Source organism: Pinus tabuliformis, chromosome 5_2 (assembly GCF_031772625.1).
Source record: "Pinus tabuliformis cultivar Carrire ecotype Pingquan chromosome 5_2, CPIR1, whole genome shotgun sequence".
NCBI classification, from domain to species: domain Eukaryota; kingdom Viridiplantae; phylum Streptophyta; class Pinopsida; order Pinales; family Pinaceae; genus Pinus; species Pinus tabuliformis.
The window spans coordinates 701,896,472-701,914,500 of NC_142306.1; the positions used below are offsets into that span (position 1 = coordinate 701,896,472).

Below are 18,029 nucleotides of genomic sequence, written 5' to 3' on the forward strand. Positions count from 1 at the left end.
GATTGAGCACCCTGGATCCAACCCACAGCCTACATGGCCATTGTATGGACCATCTCCACAGAAAACCTGTTGACCCACCCCGTACCTCCTAGTCTTCGTCATCCAAAATGAGGTCTAGTATGCAGCACCCTAGGCCGATGGCCTAGGCTGCCCTGGTTCGAGTCCTCCTGCCGACAGAACCCTCATCGCTCTCTTTTTCACATCCCCCCTCAAGTGAGAAAGGATTCATAACCCTATATAATCTTATTAATGAATATTATTATATATAATATTATATTAATATTAAGGTTTAATCCTATTCATATTACAGAAAATAATTTAAGAGAGTCATAAACTAAGCAATATGGGGATTAACAAAAAAAATTAATTAATTAATCTATAAATAAATAAAAATAATTTTTTAGGAAGAAAGCGCAGGAATCTAGCATCTGTTGATACTCCAGCCATCACCTCTATTTAAATTAACAAGTCTTTTTTTTTCAATTTGTAAGGATGGTCAATCCTCGCAATGACCTTAGCCTCTTCAATGGAGATGTGATGATTGGTTTTTTCTGCATGCTCTACCAAAGCAGAGGAGCGAGACCTTCCATGCCTGATGTCGGCAGCATGTTCACAAATCCTTTGGTTAATGGATTGACCGGTCACCAATATAAGGAGCTCGACAAGAACAGGGAATGATATAAACACCCTTCTAATCCTTGGGGTTAATCGGGTCCTTAACAAAATGAAGTGAACTTCATATAGTGTTAAGAGGTCTAAAAGAAGAATGAATCTCATGCTTCCTCAAGATCCTAGCAATTTTATCCGTGGTCCCTTGAATAAAGGGAAGATGAACACCGGAAGACCAATCCTTGGGGTCAATCTTACTCTTAGGACCCTTTTCAGCATTTTGAAAAGCCTTAAGACCTTGAGACCTACTATAACCATTCTTATTAAAAACTTCTAGGAGGTCAGTTTTCTCATCTTCAAGGTGATTTTCGTCATAAACTTGCAACGCCCACCGAAGTAGCTAAGGTGTTGAGAACGCCTATCTTTTGAGCAGGAAAATGATGGGAGCTAGCATGGAATTAAATTGAATTTAATTATTTTAGAGAGATGTTACAATGTTTAACATTTTGACTTAGTCAAATTAAAATTAAAATATAAAATATAAAATTTTCCAACCCATGGTTTTTCCTTATCATATTTTTAATCTATGGTTTTTTCCCATGGTATTTTTCTCTATTGTGAGTTATTTAAAGGTTAATATTTAAACTAATCTAAATTCATTTTAACTCTACATCTATCAAATGCCAAAAAAAATCAAATCTCTTTTCACTCTTAAAAAATCAATACCTCAAAAAAAAATCCCTCTTAACACATAATAAACTTACAACTAAAAATAAATCTAAACTAATTTTTAAATTTAAAATTTAAAATTTATATTTCAATTAAATTATAAAAATAAATTAATAATACATTGCATTTAAAAAATAAAAATCCTCAAAAATTTTTGCTTTTCTGAGCTTTTTTCTTTCTATCTTTGATTTTTATGATCTTTTTCGTGCTTTCTTGATTTTTTTGCATAGAATCTTTTTTGAGCTTTTGTGCTTTCTTGACTTTCCGTGCTTTCTTGATTTTCCATTGTTTTGTTTTCTGGTTTAGATCAACGGTTGAAAGCGTTTCATCTGATCTAACGGATCAAAGTAAAAGTGTTGACAAAAAGTTGATGCATAGGAAAGGCCTATCGGCCTAATTAATAAAAGTGGATAAGCCGCTCTGAGCATAGACATACATAACAGCTCTGCCATAAGGATTATAGCTCATTTGGTTGAACCACAGCCCAAGTCAAATATTTGTTAATGCATATCATTAAGAAAAGTGGGTAAGCAGCTCTGAGCACAAAATGACCCTGCCATAATGGTTATAAGCTCATTTGGTTAAACCACAGCACAAGGCAGGTTACAGTTCAAGAGGCCATAGGTTAAAACCAAAGTCAGTAGATTCCCCCAACGGTCACCGGGTGGATTCCACATGGTGGTGGCATTGAGACTACTATGTGGCCAGACAAATCACCCTAATAGTGGTTCATCTAATATTCTGGTACTTCTTCCCCTGGTCTTGTAAAGATATAGAAGGCATTCAATATTTGTACATGTAAAATTTGCACTGCTAGAATCTATAAAAATGAAAAAAAGGATAATCTAACGTATCACACAAACCATATAAAACAAACACTCTCAACGGTATACAAGGCATTCAATAGCATATTTGTACAGGTAAAATTTGCACTATTGGAGAGTATAAAAATGAAAAAAGGGATAACATACCAACAACCCATAGAAAACAACCGCTATCCATTTCTAAGGATTGCATTATATGTGTGTCCATTTCTATAAAATGTTGTTTCCATTTTAGTTGGTCCTATCACCCTAAAAATAGCTGTACTTTGAGCCCATTTCTATGGATAGCATTATATGTGTGTATATATGTTGTCTCCATGTTAGTTGGTCCTATCACCCTGAAAATAGCTGTACTTAGTGGAGATTTCCACAGTTATTCATATTTGTCAAGAAACACTCCACCCATCATCATCAGGGACCAGAAAGCTAAAAGATGATAGCTTAAGTGTCCATTGAAACGGCGGACTGGGTTAATCCACTACACAGTTTGTATCCAATTTTTTTTGGAAAATAGCTGTACTTTTGTAGCAATCCTCAAAATTCAACCTCCCCTACTTCAGACACACTTAGTTGTATAATTTGCTAAACACTACTTATAGCCTTTGAAGGAATAGACTGAGATATAGGTATGCTTTGAAGATTATTTCAACATTGTGGAGACAATTACCATTGATAAATTCATTATTTGTGCACTTGCACAAAGTTCATACTTCATGTCAAAAACCTAGCCACTACCAAATATTGATTGTCTTGTACCTTCCACATTCTTTATCCATTAGTCCCACAATCTTGAGCCACAAACAACTTAATAACCATTGATTGATGACTTGCAGCAAATGCTTAAAATCACTTGGCATTCAAAACTAATTTCTATTAATTAGGCCAAGCCTCTCACACCAATACTCTCTAGGAGCTACCTCTCCTACTACACCGTGGTTTACACTAAAATCCATGGAACTGGACGAGATATGGTTAAAAACGGAAAATCTATGGTACTGGGATGGGTCATGGTTTACCCCCTAAAATTCATGGCACTGGAGTGGGTCACATTAAATCACGAACATGGAAATCTTACACAACCATGACACCATTCGAGGGTCACAATTATGTGTCTCGTGATCTTGTGCCAGAAGCAACCTAAGAATCATTGATGGCCTGCAAATATTGCTTAATATCACTTGAATGTAGTTAATTTCAATTAATTATAGCCCAATTCTCTGAGACCAATACTCTCTACAAGTTACTTTGCTGCTGCAACACCATGTTTTACCTAATAAATTCCATTGAACTGGATGGGATCATGATCTATACCCAAAATAAAACCTATGGTACTAGAAGCGTTAAATATTTACCCTAAAATCCGCTCTACTGGAGGGGATCACTTTAAATCACGAACATCAGTTAACTTAATACCAATCTAAAATCTGTCACAATACTTATATGTGTTTTATTTCTTCACGATAGGTTCATATCCTCTTAACGTGTATCTAAATCCAAGTATCATGGCTCAAAGCTTTAATTACATCGATCCAGGTTGCATTCCCGAATTACAAGATCAATGTGAAACCCAACTGTATCAAGACAAACCCTTTACCATCCATCCGAATAGGATGATATATTCCTTCTCTATTTTAACTCTAGAAGTAGATAGGTCCCCTAGACTGCCAGACAGGTTACCCCAAAGACCGACAAAAACCATCAAAAAAACAAATTTACATACAGAGGATCGAGATCCTCATCCGAACCTGAAAATACATGGATTTTCCTCTCTCGAAACCCTAACGCTGCAGAAACTATCCCAAAGAAGATAAAATAAAAGAAAAAATTAAAAGAGGAAAAATATAAAATATAAAAATAAAAGAGTAAAGATACTCCTGCGAACTTAAAAATACATGCATTTTCCCTGTAAAAACCCTATGGCCGGAAAAGTTAACCCGACGAACAAAATAATCTCCAACACATAGAAAGAAAAAGAACGACAGAACGGAGATCTTGACCTCGACCTCGAAATGCATGTAATTCCTCCATTAAAAGCCCTAAGCCCGCGGGAGTTAATACGAAGGAAAAAAATAAAAATAAAAACAGGGAAAAAAAATGCAAAGAGTTCAAGATCCGAAAATCAAAACTAATACATTTTTCTCTCTTGAAACCCCAATCCCGTAAAATCAACCTTGCATACAAAAAAATACGAAAAAAAAATAGGAATCAAAATCCAAAAAAAGGATCAAGATGATCATCTGAACCTCAAAATTATGCAATTCTCTCTGGAAACCCTAATCACGCAAAAAAATTAAACGTAAAAAATCAAAAAAAAAACGGGAAACACTCTTACCAAGCGTCAGATCGACACCCTACGAAGATGACCAGAATTTTTTTCGCCAAAAAAAACCCTCGATTTTGGTCAGTCGATGCAAACCCTCGTTCCTTTGTTCCTTCTGCCAGATACCTCAAGCACAATATCCCGAACACTAAATATATATAGGTTTCCTTTTGGTATTTAACGCGTTTATGCATTTTCGGGATTTTTCTTCCATGAAAACTAAAAACCCTAAATATTTTTAGAGGGCCGTCGGTCGCTTGAACACACATTTTCTAACGGGGGTTTTGCGATCAGAATTTGGGCAAGACGGGAAATTCCTTTTATGTGCATCCAAGAAGCGTAAATACGCGACGGCAATATTCACCTTCCTCGAACATTATAAACATATACACGACGTGCAGGCCGATATGCAGGTAATGAGGTAGTCGTTTCCTGAACAAAGACGAAGTTCGCCAGGTGTCAGCGTCTAGTCGTTTCCTGAACAAAGACGAAGTTCGCCAGGTGTCAGCGTCAGAAGGAGAAGGACGACGAAAAGTCCCTTTCAAAGGAAGGCCTATCGGCCTAACTAGAAATTGCCCCAAAAGGTGCAAAGAGAGGCCGATAGAAGTGTTAAATTGAAAGAATTGTATTTTGGTTTAAAATAATAAATGTTATAATAATTCAATCATTCAAATTAAACCTAATCAATAAATTGCCCAAAATAAAATAAATCTTTAATCAAAATTATACAAGTTATTATTCTTCTTTTCTCTCAATTATTTATATAATAAAATCCAATCAATCATTTAAAATAAATCAAATCAATAAATTTCCCAAATTAAATCCCAACTAATCAAAAATTATTTGGGAATATATATGTATAACCCAATAAAAAAATATATATTTCTATGTTACAAAAAAAATAAGTAAATAATTCTAATTGATTTAAATAAATCTAAAACCACTGAAATTAAAAATTACTATTTATGATTAAGCAGTGGAAATTTTAAGATAATAGGAACACATTTTTTTCACCCAAATTAAAATTATTTTTAATAATAAATCAAACATTGGAAATGTCAACATTAAAAAATTTCAGCACAGGGAAAAGAACTTGCTAAACAGTGGAAGATTTTATTTATAATTTATAATATTTAACTATTCAAATTGATATATCAAATTATTTTTTTTATATTAATATTTATAAATAAAGAAAAGAAAATATTAATATTAATCATTTATATATTTTTAAATTTAAATAATTTTTTTTAATAAACTGTATAAAAATAAGAATCTAATTTTAGAGACATGTTAAATAAAATAAAAAAATAAGCTAAAAAGAAACCCTACTTTTCTTAAACATCTTACTTCAAAAAAAACCAGCAACACAACCAAATCAAATGAAAAACATAGAATAATTAGCCGGCCATGCTTTATAGATAAGATGTGGCATGGGAGATGTTAGTTGACAATATTGAGAAGTTGTAATAAGAACTTCGGCGTAAATCACATGTAGAAAGACCTTTGATTTACGCAGAAGTTCTTATTACAACTATTATGGATCACAGAAGCCTCACTTCAATAATATTGAGAAGCTTAAAGTCTAACATCCTCATTGGCATTTGCGAGGTGTGTAATGGAAAGTTTTATGGAAAGTTTGGTTTCAGTGGACCTTAACCATCATCATCAATAAAACATGAACTCAAACATTTGCATTTCATTGTATGAAATTAAAATCTTTAATTTTAAATTGAAAATCATAAGTTGAACTATCCATTAAAAAAATAAAAAAAATTAAATGTTTGAATATAATAAATGTTATTATATTTTTAGATATTATTTATTATGTTAGTATTATATATAATAATGTATATTTCAAATTAATTTAAATATATTATTTTTTTAAGAAATTTGATTTTTTATATTGAATTATATGATATTTATTTTTATAATTATATATTAATTTATAATTTTATTTAAAAAATGTGTTTTTCATCAATATAATAAATATAAAATTGTAATTTTTAATTGAAATTAACTCATTATAATTATAAGTAATAAAAATGTTTTTTTTTTTTCCATCAAATATAATAAATTAAAATTTACATATAAAATTGTAAATTTTAATTGAAATTAATCCATTATAATAATAAGTTATAAAAAATGTTTTTTTTCATCAAATCAAATAAAATAAATATAAAATTGTAAATTTTAATTCAAATTAATCCATTATATTATAATAATTGATTGTTTAAGGTACACGATGAACTGAGAGATGTAACACAATGACATTGACAGATGTAATCAGCAACAAAGGGTAAACCGGCATGACTAATTATTGCTTGCAATTGCCCTTGCTCGAAAAAGTGCAAAACATACCGATAGGTAACATTGACAAGATGTAATCAGCAACAAAGGGTAAACCGGCATGACTAATTATTGCTTGCAATTGCCCTTGCTCCAAAAAGTGCAAAACATACCGATAGGTTGTTTTTTAAATTGGACAAGGACCTCATTTGTACATTGGTTTTGGTTTCCGACTGTGAGAGTGAGAAGTTAATGGATGTTTTTTAAATTAGAAAAATTCTAAAGATTTTTTAAATTGGACAAAGAACCCATTCGTACATTGGTTTCCAAATGTGAAATCTTAATGGATATTTTGAAGCACACATCTTTGAAACACACATCACATTTGGAAACAAATGTGAGATCTGAAACACACATCACATTTGGAAACAAATGTGAGATCTTAATGGATATTTTGAAGCACACATGCGAAAGTTAAAAGTTTTCTTGATATAAATATACTTGATAAAAATCCAAGTTTTCATGTGTATCAAAATCTCATTCTTGGTATAAATATACTTCATAAAAATGGAAGTTTTCCTGTGTACGAAAATCTCATTCAAATACGTGGGAAGTGAGCGGTCCTCTCCAATTGGACTAATTTTTAATAATTAAGAAATGGGAATCAAATAACCAAAATCATCAATGCTCCGAAATCATCAATTCTCCGCAATTGGAGAATCTTTAATGATTAAAAAATGCTAATCAAATAAACAGCATCAAAACAATAGCGAAGACCGATTTTGGTCAAATAATTTGCAGGTTCAAGGGGAAGGTTACCCAGTTCATTCATGCATTCTATATTCTTTTCTAGTAGTGTTTTTCTTTCCTACACTAATTCCAATGTTCAACAATGAACGTCTGCAATAATCTTTCCTTCTGGCTGAACAGAGACTTGGCTTTATATTGGTTCAGGGGATTATCAGTTGTTGTCTCCTCTACCTTTACAATGTAATTCCTCCACTGCCCAACAGTGCTATCTACGAGGCAGGAAGTTTCACAGAGGTTGATCAATCCAGCATCACAACTTACTTGCCCAGAAGCAATTAAAAGGAATAAGTTGTGCTTTATGACTTAAAAACAGTGGTTCAGCTTTAGCTTTCCGCTAAGTCATGACTACTGATAGTCTAGTAATGGTGCAGACCACCATAGCCACAAAGGCAATTGATGAAGACCTCACAAGCTACAAAGATGGTTAATGTGGACTTCCTAAGCCATAAAGGCAGCCATCAGTTATACAATCAAAGAAACACATAATAGAAAATTCATTTGCAAACAACTTATCAATATCAAAAATACAATCTGGAAAGTATATTATCTTCAATTATATTACAGTACATGGTAAAAGTCACATGACTACTGATATTCTAGTAATGGTGCAGACCACCATAGCCACAAAGGCAATTGATGAAGACCTCGCAAGCTACAAAGGTGGTTAATGTGGACCTCCTAAGCCATAAAGGCAGCCATCGAAACGAGAGACACAATCTACAAGCAGAGACACAAACCAGAGATACAATTTATAAGCAGCAAGCAACAACTTCCAAGTCCCAGAGACAATTTGTAAATGGTCAGTAACCCTCCAAAGCCATATAGACACTTTAAGCTTCCCACCCAAAGAGAGAACGTGGATATGCTTATATATTACCTAAAACATAGAATTACATTTAAGAACTTTATTTAACCAATCCAACATAATAAATGATAGAAACATAAGAAAATTATGCAATGTAAATCCATTCACCCATTAATAAATTGGAGGTAAATCGATGGATCCTCCATCCTTATATTCTTCATTTATATATTCTGTAATCATTTACTTCTGCTATAATTGTACAAATTGATTCCACGTGAGAAATAAATGTTAATATTTGGACATAAGCACATCTTCTCGTGTCTGAATATATACTGAATATAACAGAACTAAATGCATTCTTATTACATTGACTTGTATTCAATGGGAAGAAAGACTGATACATATACATTGTATATGTTTTGCCTCATCATATACATAGTATAATAACCATCTTCATTTTTAATTTTCATGAATTGAGTAACCAATGCCTTCCCAATCCAAAATTTTCGCATGGACAGTAAGCTACCAATATCATTCTCACCACTATTAATCAGAGAATCCAAAGCATCATAGCCTGGTATCTGCTGTCAATCAATCTCCTTTTTTTGTGCACATTCCTCTTCTGCCCAACATTCCACCCATAAATAATTCATGGATGGTGGTAGTCAAAGTGTATTTTCTTCTGCATATCTCCTGCATTTTTCAACAAACAAGACAAGTGCTGGGGCATGGATGCAATTATCAGGATTAGCAGATGTCTGTTTCATTTCTCTATTATATTATTTACACATCCACTCAACAAAACAATGAGAAGATAGGAATGCAATGCATTATACAGAAAAATAAATAAGACAAGGAGCTTAGAATAGATGGAGAACCAATCAGGATGATTTTTCTTCATGGATATCCACATCCTCCGGGAGAGTGAATCCATCTAGTTCGGCTTCCCCATCTGTTTGAAGCTCTCTGAACATGGCCAAGACTTGGATCATTGTGGGTCTTCTCCATGGACGATCATCAAGGCATTCGCAGGCGATTCGAAGATGTTGATACAGATCCATCTCTATGTGTTTGTCTTTTATTAGCACTGGATCAAATATATCTGAAGCTTTCTTTAAATTCACATTTTGTTTCATCCATCCAGCTAGATTGTTGTCCCCAAACTCAACAGGGTCTATAGGTCTTCTCCCTGAGAGAAGTTCCAGCAAAATAACCCCGTAGCTGTAAACATCTCCTTTTGTTGTGCAGCGAAAACTCTGATAGTACTCTGGTGGCACATAACCAGGAGTTCCAGCCAGAGTGCTGACACTTAAATGAGGATCCAGTGCATTCATGAGTCTGGCCATTCCAAAGTCAGAAACTCTAGCCTCCATATTCTCATCCAGAAGGACATTACTTGACTTCATGTCCCTGTGAATGATATGGGGAATGCAACTGTGGTGAAGAAATGCTAATCCTCTTGCAGAATATAGTGCACTCCTAAATCCACATGTACTGATCCCAGCACTCCGTTGAGCTAAACATTTCAGCCCACATCCTACAATAAATAAAACGCTTGACACAATCCCCACACAAAGAACTAATCTTTTTTTGTGGATTTGTTAATAAGTGACTTGTGGATGTGAGGGATGACACCTCCACCTGCTATGGTACCTTTGATCAAAGTATCAAGTTCTTCGTCTCCTCTAATAGCGAGCTGCAAATGCCTTGGGGTGATATGCTTAACCTTGAGATCTTTACTGGCATTTCCTGCAAGTTCTAAAACCTCTGCAGTGAGATACTCCAGAATGATTGCAGAATAAACAGCTCCAGTTGCTCCCACCCTTCCATTTGCAGATACTCGAGACTTCAACAGACAGTGGATCCGTCCCACAGGAAACTGCAACAAGAACAAACAATTCAGTCCACCTATTACAGGAATCTTATGGAGTTCTTGCTCACAGGAATTCTGAACTGTTCCAAAGCTTCAATGAAGATGTTTCTCCCGGGAAAAAAGAAGCTAGAATTACTTCAGTTGATTCAAGATTTTGACAAGAAAATTTATAGAAAATAAATAGATACAACTGTAAGTCAAACAACCAAAAACAGAGTCCCAGAGAGTTCAACATAAAACAGAGTCTCACAGAATTCAAGATATTACAGAAACCTTATGGAGTTCTTTCTCAAGGAGTATTTGAACTATTACAAAGCTTCATTGAAGATGTTTCTATAAATTTACTTCTCAACGATTTACAAGGACATGTAAAAAGGGAAAGATTTGTGGAATTCCAAGTTCAAAAATTTAACAGAAATAAAAATCTTCCATTTCTCCAAAAATCAAAACCTCGAGTAAATGTGTTTGTGTAACCCCGATACTCAACAAAACCATCTCACGATGCATCACAAACCAGCAGCATCTTTCATCTCTCATAAATAGCAGACATTCTATTTGACAGAAATCGATCAAGAAAAGCGAAAACCCACGTCAAAAATTCATCTCAACAACAGGCCCGAACTAAGAAAACGCATTTACTCTCATTCTCTCAGCTTTGAAGATGTTACAAACCTAACTCTGCATTTCCCTCCACTGAACCGAAAAGTCCCCCATGCATAATCCCAGCTTTACCAGGCTCTAATCCACCGGCATTGAAGAAAAACCAGGAAAATCCCAAATACATTTCATGAGGACCTAACAGCATTACTCCAAAAACACAAAACACGCAAACCCATATTCATTCCGTAACCCAAAATCACTGACTAAACAGTAGAACAGCGGTACATTCATTCACAAGCATCCCACATTCTACACTCTATCCGTACCAAGCAAGCTGAAGACAACGCCTTTTTTTCTGAAGCAAACACTGCAATCTCGGTCCCCATTCTCTTTTTCAAAAACAGCATCCAACATTGAACAAAACCTACCTGCTTAATTGTTAAACAGCATCGAACATTGAACAAAACCTACCTGGTTTAACTGCTAAACAGCATCCAAGATTGAACAAAACCTACCTTGCTAACCATTGCGGCAGAGTTCCAGGATGCTCATAAACAAATTGCAAAGACTCAGTCGTGATGAGAACGTGGGTTGGTCCCTGCCACCATGTTTGGGAATAAATCAAAATATGGAAAGCATAATTATGAACCCCTTACTTCCATAACAACCCTCCGCCCATAACAGAAATGAAGGCCATGTTCCGTCATGTTTCGGGGCCATGACGAGTAATTGAAGGAGGAAGACCATGATGAATATCAGGAAAATGTGCACAGATGTCAGTACAGAGCATAAGGGTGGCCCTAAAACACTGCGCACAGACCAGGTGTCAACCTCAGAAATAAAACATTGTGCACAGATGTCAGACGTACTCTCGTCACTGAAGGACGCCAGGTGTCAACCTCTGAAGGAAAAAGACGACGAAAGTCTCACTCATAGGAAGGCCTATCGGCCTAAATATATGTTCAAAACCAAAGTTGACATTAGAAAAACTCAACAAAAATTCATGTACAGTCAAACTAATGCTTTGAACCCACCACTATATGTCACATAGTGACATAATAAGCATTCACAACCAACCCTACCCTTTTATAAAGAAGGATGACTCAACTAGTTCACCATCCCTACCCTTTTATAAAGAAGGATGACTCAACTAATTCACCATCATTTAAGTACACTTAAATGATTGATTTATGCATAACTACTACCTTCATTCACAAAAATACATTTGGCTTTAGCAATAAATTTCTTTTAATATTAAAAATAAAATAAAATGCTTGGTTTTTTTCTTCATGATGTCCACAAAATTGGAATAACCTTAATGCATAACACTAATAAAAATTCAAGCGGATTCCATGTACTATGATATTTTTTCCCTGGGAGATGAGTGGGGTAGTCGAGAGTTTTGCATTGGATACTTACTATCATATAACAATTATATTCGATACATTTGGAAAGAAGGTTATAAAATATTAATGAGCCTAGATCCATTTTAACTTTATATCTACTGAGCACTGGAAGGGATAAAATCTCTTGAGGTGTAAAAATTTTTTAGAGTGAAAAGATTTTTTATCGCTCTCGACACTTGGTAGATTCAAAGTTAAATGGATCTAGGTTGGTATTTCTTCTTACATAAAAATACCATTGGAAAAACCATGAGTTGTCAAAACCTCGAGTCCAAAAACCATCAACGGTTAATTGAGTATTTTATCTCAATTTTATTTTTATTAATAATTAATAATTTTATTTTATTTTATTTGTATGTATTTTATTTTTATTTTTTGTAACTATTGGAATTGGTAATTGGGTTAGGCTCGTATTTGCATGACATGGAGTCTATTCTAATTGTTACCACTATATCCATGGGGCCTACGACTTCTCCTGTCTGTGACCAGATTACTTCCGGGGTATTTCAACCTTGGATCTCTTAGTTTACACAATACTTCATATCAGGGCGATCACCAACTAAGGTGCACCCTAGTTCCTTTATTTAGATGGGGCACAAAATACTTCAGAACTAGGTGGTGTCTGTCAAGGAAGAATAAGCAACCCCACAAAATGATGACCGCCTAGATCTACTACAGGAGATTTAACATATAGCTAATATAGTGAGTTGCTTGAAAAGTGTGATAACTTTATCTACCATCCACCAACCATAGCACATGACATTGTATAAATATAAATTGAATATTCACATATATGAAAATTCATGTCCTTTGTATACAACTGATTTGTATATTATATTTGATTAATGTGTTTACTTACTCATTTATATAATTATTATTATATATACACTTATATATCATATTATTATATTATTACATAATATATCCTAGGCACATTACAAGACCTTCCACTATTAAATGCTTTGAACTCAAAGCATAATTAACTAGGATGTCACTGGTTGATGATCATATTTTCCTGAGGAGATTATGATCTTCTCCTTGATATAGTTTGTTGGTTAGTGTTCTTCTATCCAATCTATACAAACTTGTTAACAATTCTATCTTTATGGCCTAATCCCCAGTTGTGATTCTTATATGGTTGTCAACAGTGAGGATAAAACATATTCAAGTGCTCCTTCTATAGGTAACAATGATCTAGTTTTTATTGATGACATCATTCTCGAACCACCTTACCTTACTACTAGGTTTCCCGATGTGAGTGATGGATGTTATGGATATCCTAGTGGCAGATTCTTTGTTTCCCAAGACTTGGTCAACAAAGTTATCTTCTCAAAGGATATGGCAACTAGCGATTCCTTGTCCTTTCTTCTCTATGTGCATACATACTAAATTTATGTCTTACAGACTATGTTATAAAATCTAAACTAGTTAAGGATAACTAAATTCCACTATGGTTTATACATCCATAACTTAAGACCTAAACAGGATAGGAAACATAAAAAAACATATGTCCACAAAGATGAAGGTTGCTTTTGTTTCAAACATTTAAGGCACTTTTGTACCCTCCTCGAATATCACCTAACTGTGAATTTTCCAATGTTTTGCAAGCTTAGTAGCTTCCTTTATAAGGGAAGAATTATGTTGGACTAAGTTTTGCATTTCATTCAACTTCCTGCAATTTATTAGTTGTGAAGGTCATGTAGTTTCCCAAATGTACATTCACAAAAGACAAAGGAACATGCAACATTATACTTGAATGGTACCCATTTATTTTTTCCATCATATGATATGTAACAACACTGGAGAAAATTTCATGTAACAAAAGTAAATAAAGGAAAAATAAGACCACGGGTAAAGGACACGTATTCCAAGTTGAATGTTGGCCAAATATATCCTAGTGGGTATCACTGGATGTGTGTTTTTGGCTAAGGAAATTGGAAAAGGCATTAAAAGGCAAAAATACATTTTGGCACATTTATTTATGAAAATAAAGGAAATTAGGAGAAAAGGAAGGTAAAAGGTCACAAGTTGCATGTGAGGAGGAAATTGAAGAAAAATAATGGAAAATGAAGAAAATAGAGGCCTCATTAATAAAAAGGCTTCTGAGGATTAGTTGGCAGGCTCTTAGTCAGGTCAACCTTTTGTCAGTTCAAGTTTGGAGCTCTCTCTTTGTTCTCTCTCCCTCTCACTCTCTTGGTCACTTAGAGTTTTCTTGGAGCACTCTAGTTTGGAGCAAATGGAAGGGAAAGCAAGGAAAGGAAAGGAAAAGAAAGCAAGGATCAAGGAAAGGAACGCAAGATCAAGCAACTTCAGCAAGAATACTTGCAGGTAATCTTTTGCATGTGTGCTTTCCTAGCTGGTTTGGACATGCACGGATTTTCATGTTGGTGTATGGTTCTCTTGCTGCTTGTGGCATGGTTTTGCCAGGTTATGACAGTGGATTTCAATGTAGCCTAGCCTTTTTCTAGATTCCATGGTGTTGGGATGTTTATTTCAGTTTTTGAGCTTTGGTTTTCTAGATGGATTTCAGAATCCGGGGTGGAGGTGGTCTCAAGTTCCATTCCAAAAGGCCTAAGAATCCCTTCACTGGTTTTGGCGGGATACACGATAAAGCCTAAGGGAGAAATCTTGGTTTAGGGCCTAGTGATGCGGGTTTGGACTGTGGTAAAGCCTGAGAGACTGGTATCAGTTTGTATTGCGGTAAATCCTAAGAGACAAGGAGATGGAAATTCCTTAAGGATAGTGATGGATTTTGGATTCCATTCCAAGTTCTATTCAATTTTGATCGGAGCACCAGTTTTGGTGTGATCAAGGTTTGATGAGGGTGGAGGTGGTTTAACCTATGGGTTCCCTTGGTTGTTCTCGGATTGGTTGTTCTATGAGATCCCACATTCATGCTTGGAATATGGCATGGGGGTGGCTGGCTGAAAGAGAGATTTGGTTTAGCCATGTCTATGGTCAGGTGGTATGTAGAAGTCCCGAACCTGGTTGGATTTGCCTATGATTAATAAAAGCTAAGTTCTCTTACTTTTGCACTGATTTATATGTGGATTTAATGACTTTCATATCTTTGATATTTACATGGTTTAATGTTGGTTATAAGCATTGTTGTGTGACTGGTTTATGTTATGGTTATTTTATATATTTACTTGTAATTGTTAAGTGGATGGATGCAAGACCTAATTGATGATGTAGTAGTTCAATGGAGAAGGAGGTGATCCTTCTGGTTATGTTTCATAAGTTGTTTCAACCATTTATGCTTTGTCTTGTATCCTAGACCTGTAGGTTGTATTGATGCCAATTGTTTGATAGAATTTCAATCCTAGTTGGGGATGCTGAGGCCTAGTCCTAAGGGTGATTTTTGATTGATCAACATGGTTATCATGTTTTTAATGATTTCTGAAAGTTACAACAAGTTCTGGGCAGAGGCCAGGATTCTGGGCTAGAAAAGTGGCTCAAATCCCGTGGCTATTGGCACAAAACTGGCAATTCTAGACCATAGTCATTGGCAGGCAAGCCTGTGAGAGGGACTTTAGGTTGCTGGTCGCTCCCTTTCCCATAGCATGAGAGCAACTGAGGCCTAAGAGTTGCAAAATAGCAATGGGACCCAGGGACATGTTGTTTGAGTGGCTGACTTGTCTCCTAAGGGGTCTATTGATGATGTTGGATGACTGTAAGTGAAGTTCCATCGATTCCACTTCCTTAAGGAAACATAGTAGGTCAGATCTGATCATAGTAGCCTCTCTTCTCATGTTTACCCTGGTTGGCATGGTTACTTTGGGTAGACCTGGGAGGGGGTGTTATAGAGTGGTATTAGAGCATGGTTGTGCTCTCTTTGAGTCATATATGGTGCTACAGATATGGGTGAATGTGTTGGTCATGCATGCATGTTAGTTGCGTGCGTGGCTCTTACACTTGTGTTCCATGAGCTTGTTGCACTGCATCATATTGATCATGGTAGTAGTAAGTTTATCATGAGGAAATTGATGTCGATTTTATGGAATGCGTCGTCGAGAGTATATGACTGGTTACATAAGTATATGAAACTTGATTACATCCTTTTATGTTGGGTTGCATTCTTGGTTATTTAATTACATGCATTAGTCTTGTAGGTTCATTACAAGAATTGATCGCTTATGCTCGACCACATGCAGTTATGCGTATGTGTAGTTGATTAAGCATTGCTTATGCAGGTTGATAGTTGCGTGAGGAAATGTGTACAATGGAGTAATGGTTGTGGTCATGCATGTATGGTATTTGTTATAGTTATGTATGAATAGTAGGTCAAACATGCCTTGTGAAGTCATGGTATGCAATTTAGGTCAGCAGGGTGATATTGGTTGTTATGATGCTAATGTGTTGGCTGAGATAGAACGGGAGATGCAGATCATCATAGAGGTATTGTATGTTGTCATGTAGGTATGTAAGCTAAGGATTATTATATGCATTAGGTTTATGTACATGTCTTTTGATGTTAGGGTTATCTTCATGATGGATTTTAGTAAATTAGTGTAGTTATATGCACATGTGTCAGATAATCCAGAATTATAGTAACCTGTAGTTGCATGCATTGTTGTTGTTGTTTTATATTAGATAACCTGATGATTATGTTATATGTTATTGATAAAGTATCTTATAGGTTAACTTGTTGTTGTTAAATGATAGTTAACTTGATGAGTTGGGTTATAGCATTTATACCTTGATTTTATATGTATCACACTAAATTGCATTGGCCTATTTAGATGGTTAGGGTTATGACATTCAGGTATGAGCTGACATATTTGTGATGTGGTGTTGTACTAATATAGATTGACTTTGCATATGTGTGAATGATAATTGTGTATGCATTATGATGTAAACATGCTAGCTAGTGACTATTGTGATATCATGATCTTATTTATGTTTGAGTTGATATGTTGTGAAGTTATATCTTGCTAACTAGATTTATTGTGCAGACAAGATTGCCTCCCCTGAGATACATTAAGGTATGAGCTCGCTTATGTCATATATTTGGCACTTGATGGTTTGATTATGTTGTCTAGTTGATTTATTTAACATGGTATGTTTATAAGTTGGTTGAATATTTGATGAATTTCATAATATGAGAATGTGTTTAAATGGTTTTGTTTTAAGTTGATTGTACTAACATATATGTTTCAAGACACTTGGTATGTACTTGAGTATAGTAGGTGATAGTTGTAACCTCGTGTCTAATGATTATGAGTTGAATATGGATTATGGCATGATTGTTTGTAAAAGATGATTTCAAATTGATATATATGATTGTCTTGATATTTGGAACATGTGGTTGATATGTGTGAGCAGTTGTAGGAAACATGCTTGGTATTAGAGTGACAAGGTAATAGTTGATTTGTTTATATAACTAATAGTTGGGTGATGTGATAGTACATAGTAAGCCTTGATTGCAGCGAAGTAAAAAGGTAAAGGAAAGGAATTGGGAAAGAATTACTTTGGCTATGCTTGGAAACACTAATTCCAAACAAATGATTGCTTTGCATACAGGAAGTCTTCTTAACCTTGGTTTTGTTTGACATTATGTGGATATGTGCTAGATTCATGAACATGTACTTGATATATATGTTAGCTAGTTAGAGGTGCATCTGTCAAGGAATTGGAGTTCCATGAGAGATGGTGTGGATGTGTTCAGCTACAAGGCAACGTGCTTGGCACAACAAGGTAAGGTAACTAGTATGTCATTATGTTTATTTATGCATTGATAGTTATGTGTTTATTGCAATATGATGCATGA

General features: G+C 34.8%; 1 protein-coding gene across 1 annotated transcript; it reads right to left on the reverse strand.

Annotated features, from left to right (window-relative positions):
* Window positions 1-9,264: 9,264 nt before the first annotated feature.
* LOC149161070 (brassinosteroid LRR receptor kinase BRL1-like) lies at window positions 9,265-9,789 on the reverse strand. The gene has a single exon (XM_089434768.1). The coding sequence runs from the start codon at window positions 9,787-9,789 to the stop codon at window positions 9,265-9,267; it is 525 nt and encodes a 174-aa protein (XP_089290894.1).
* Window positions 9,790-18,029: the final 8,240 nt, after the last annotated feature.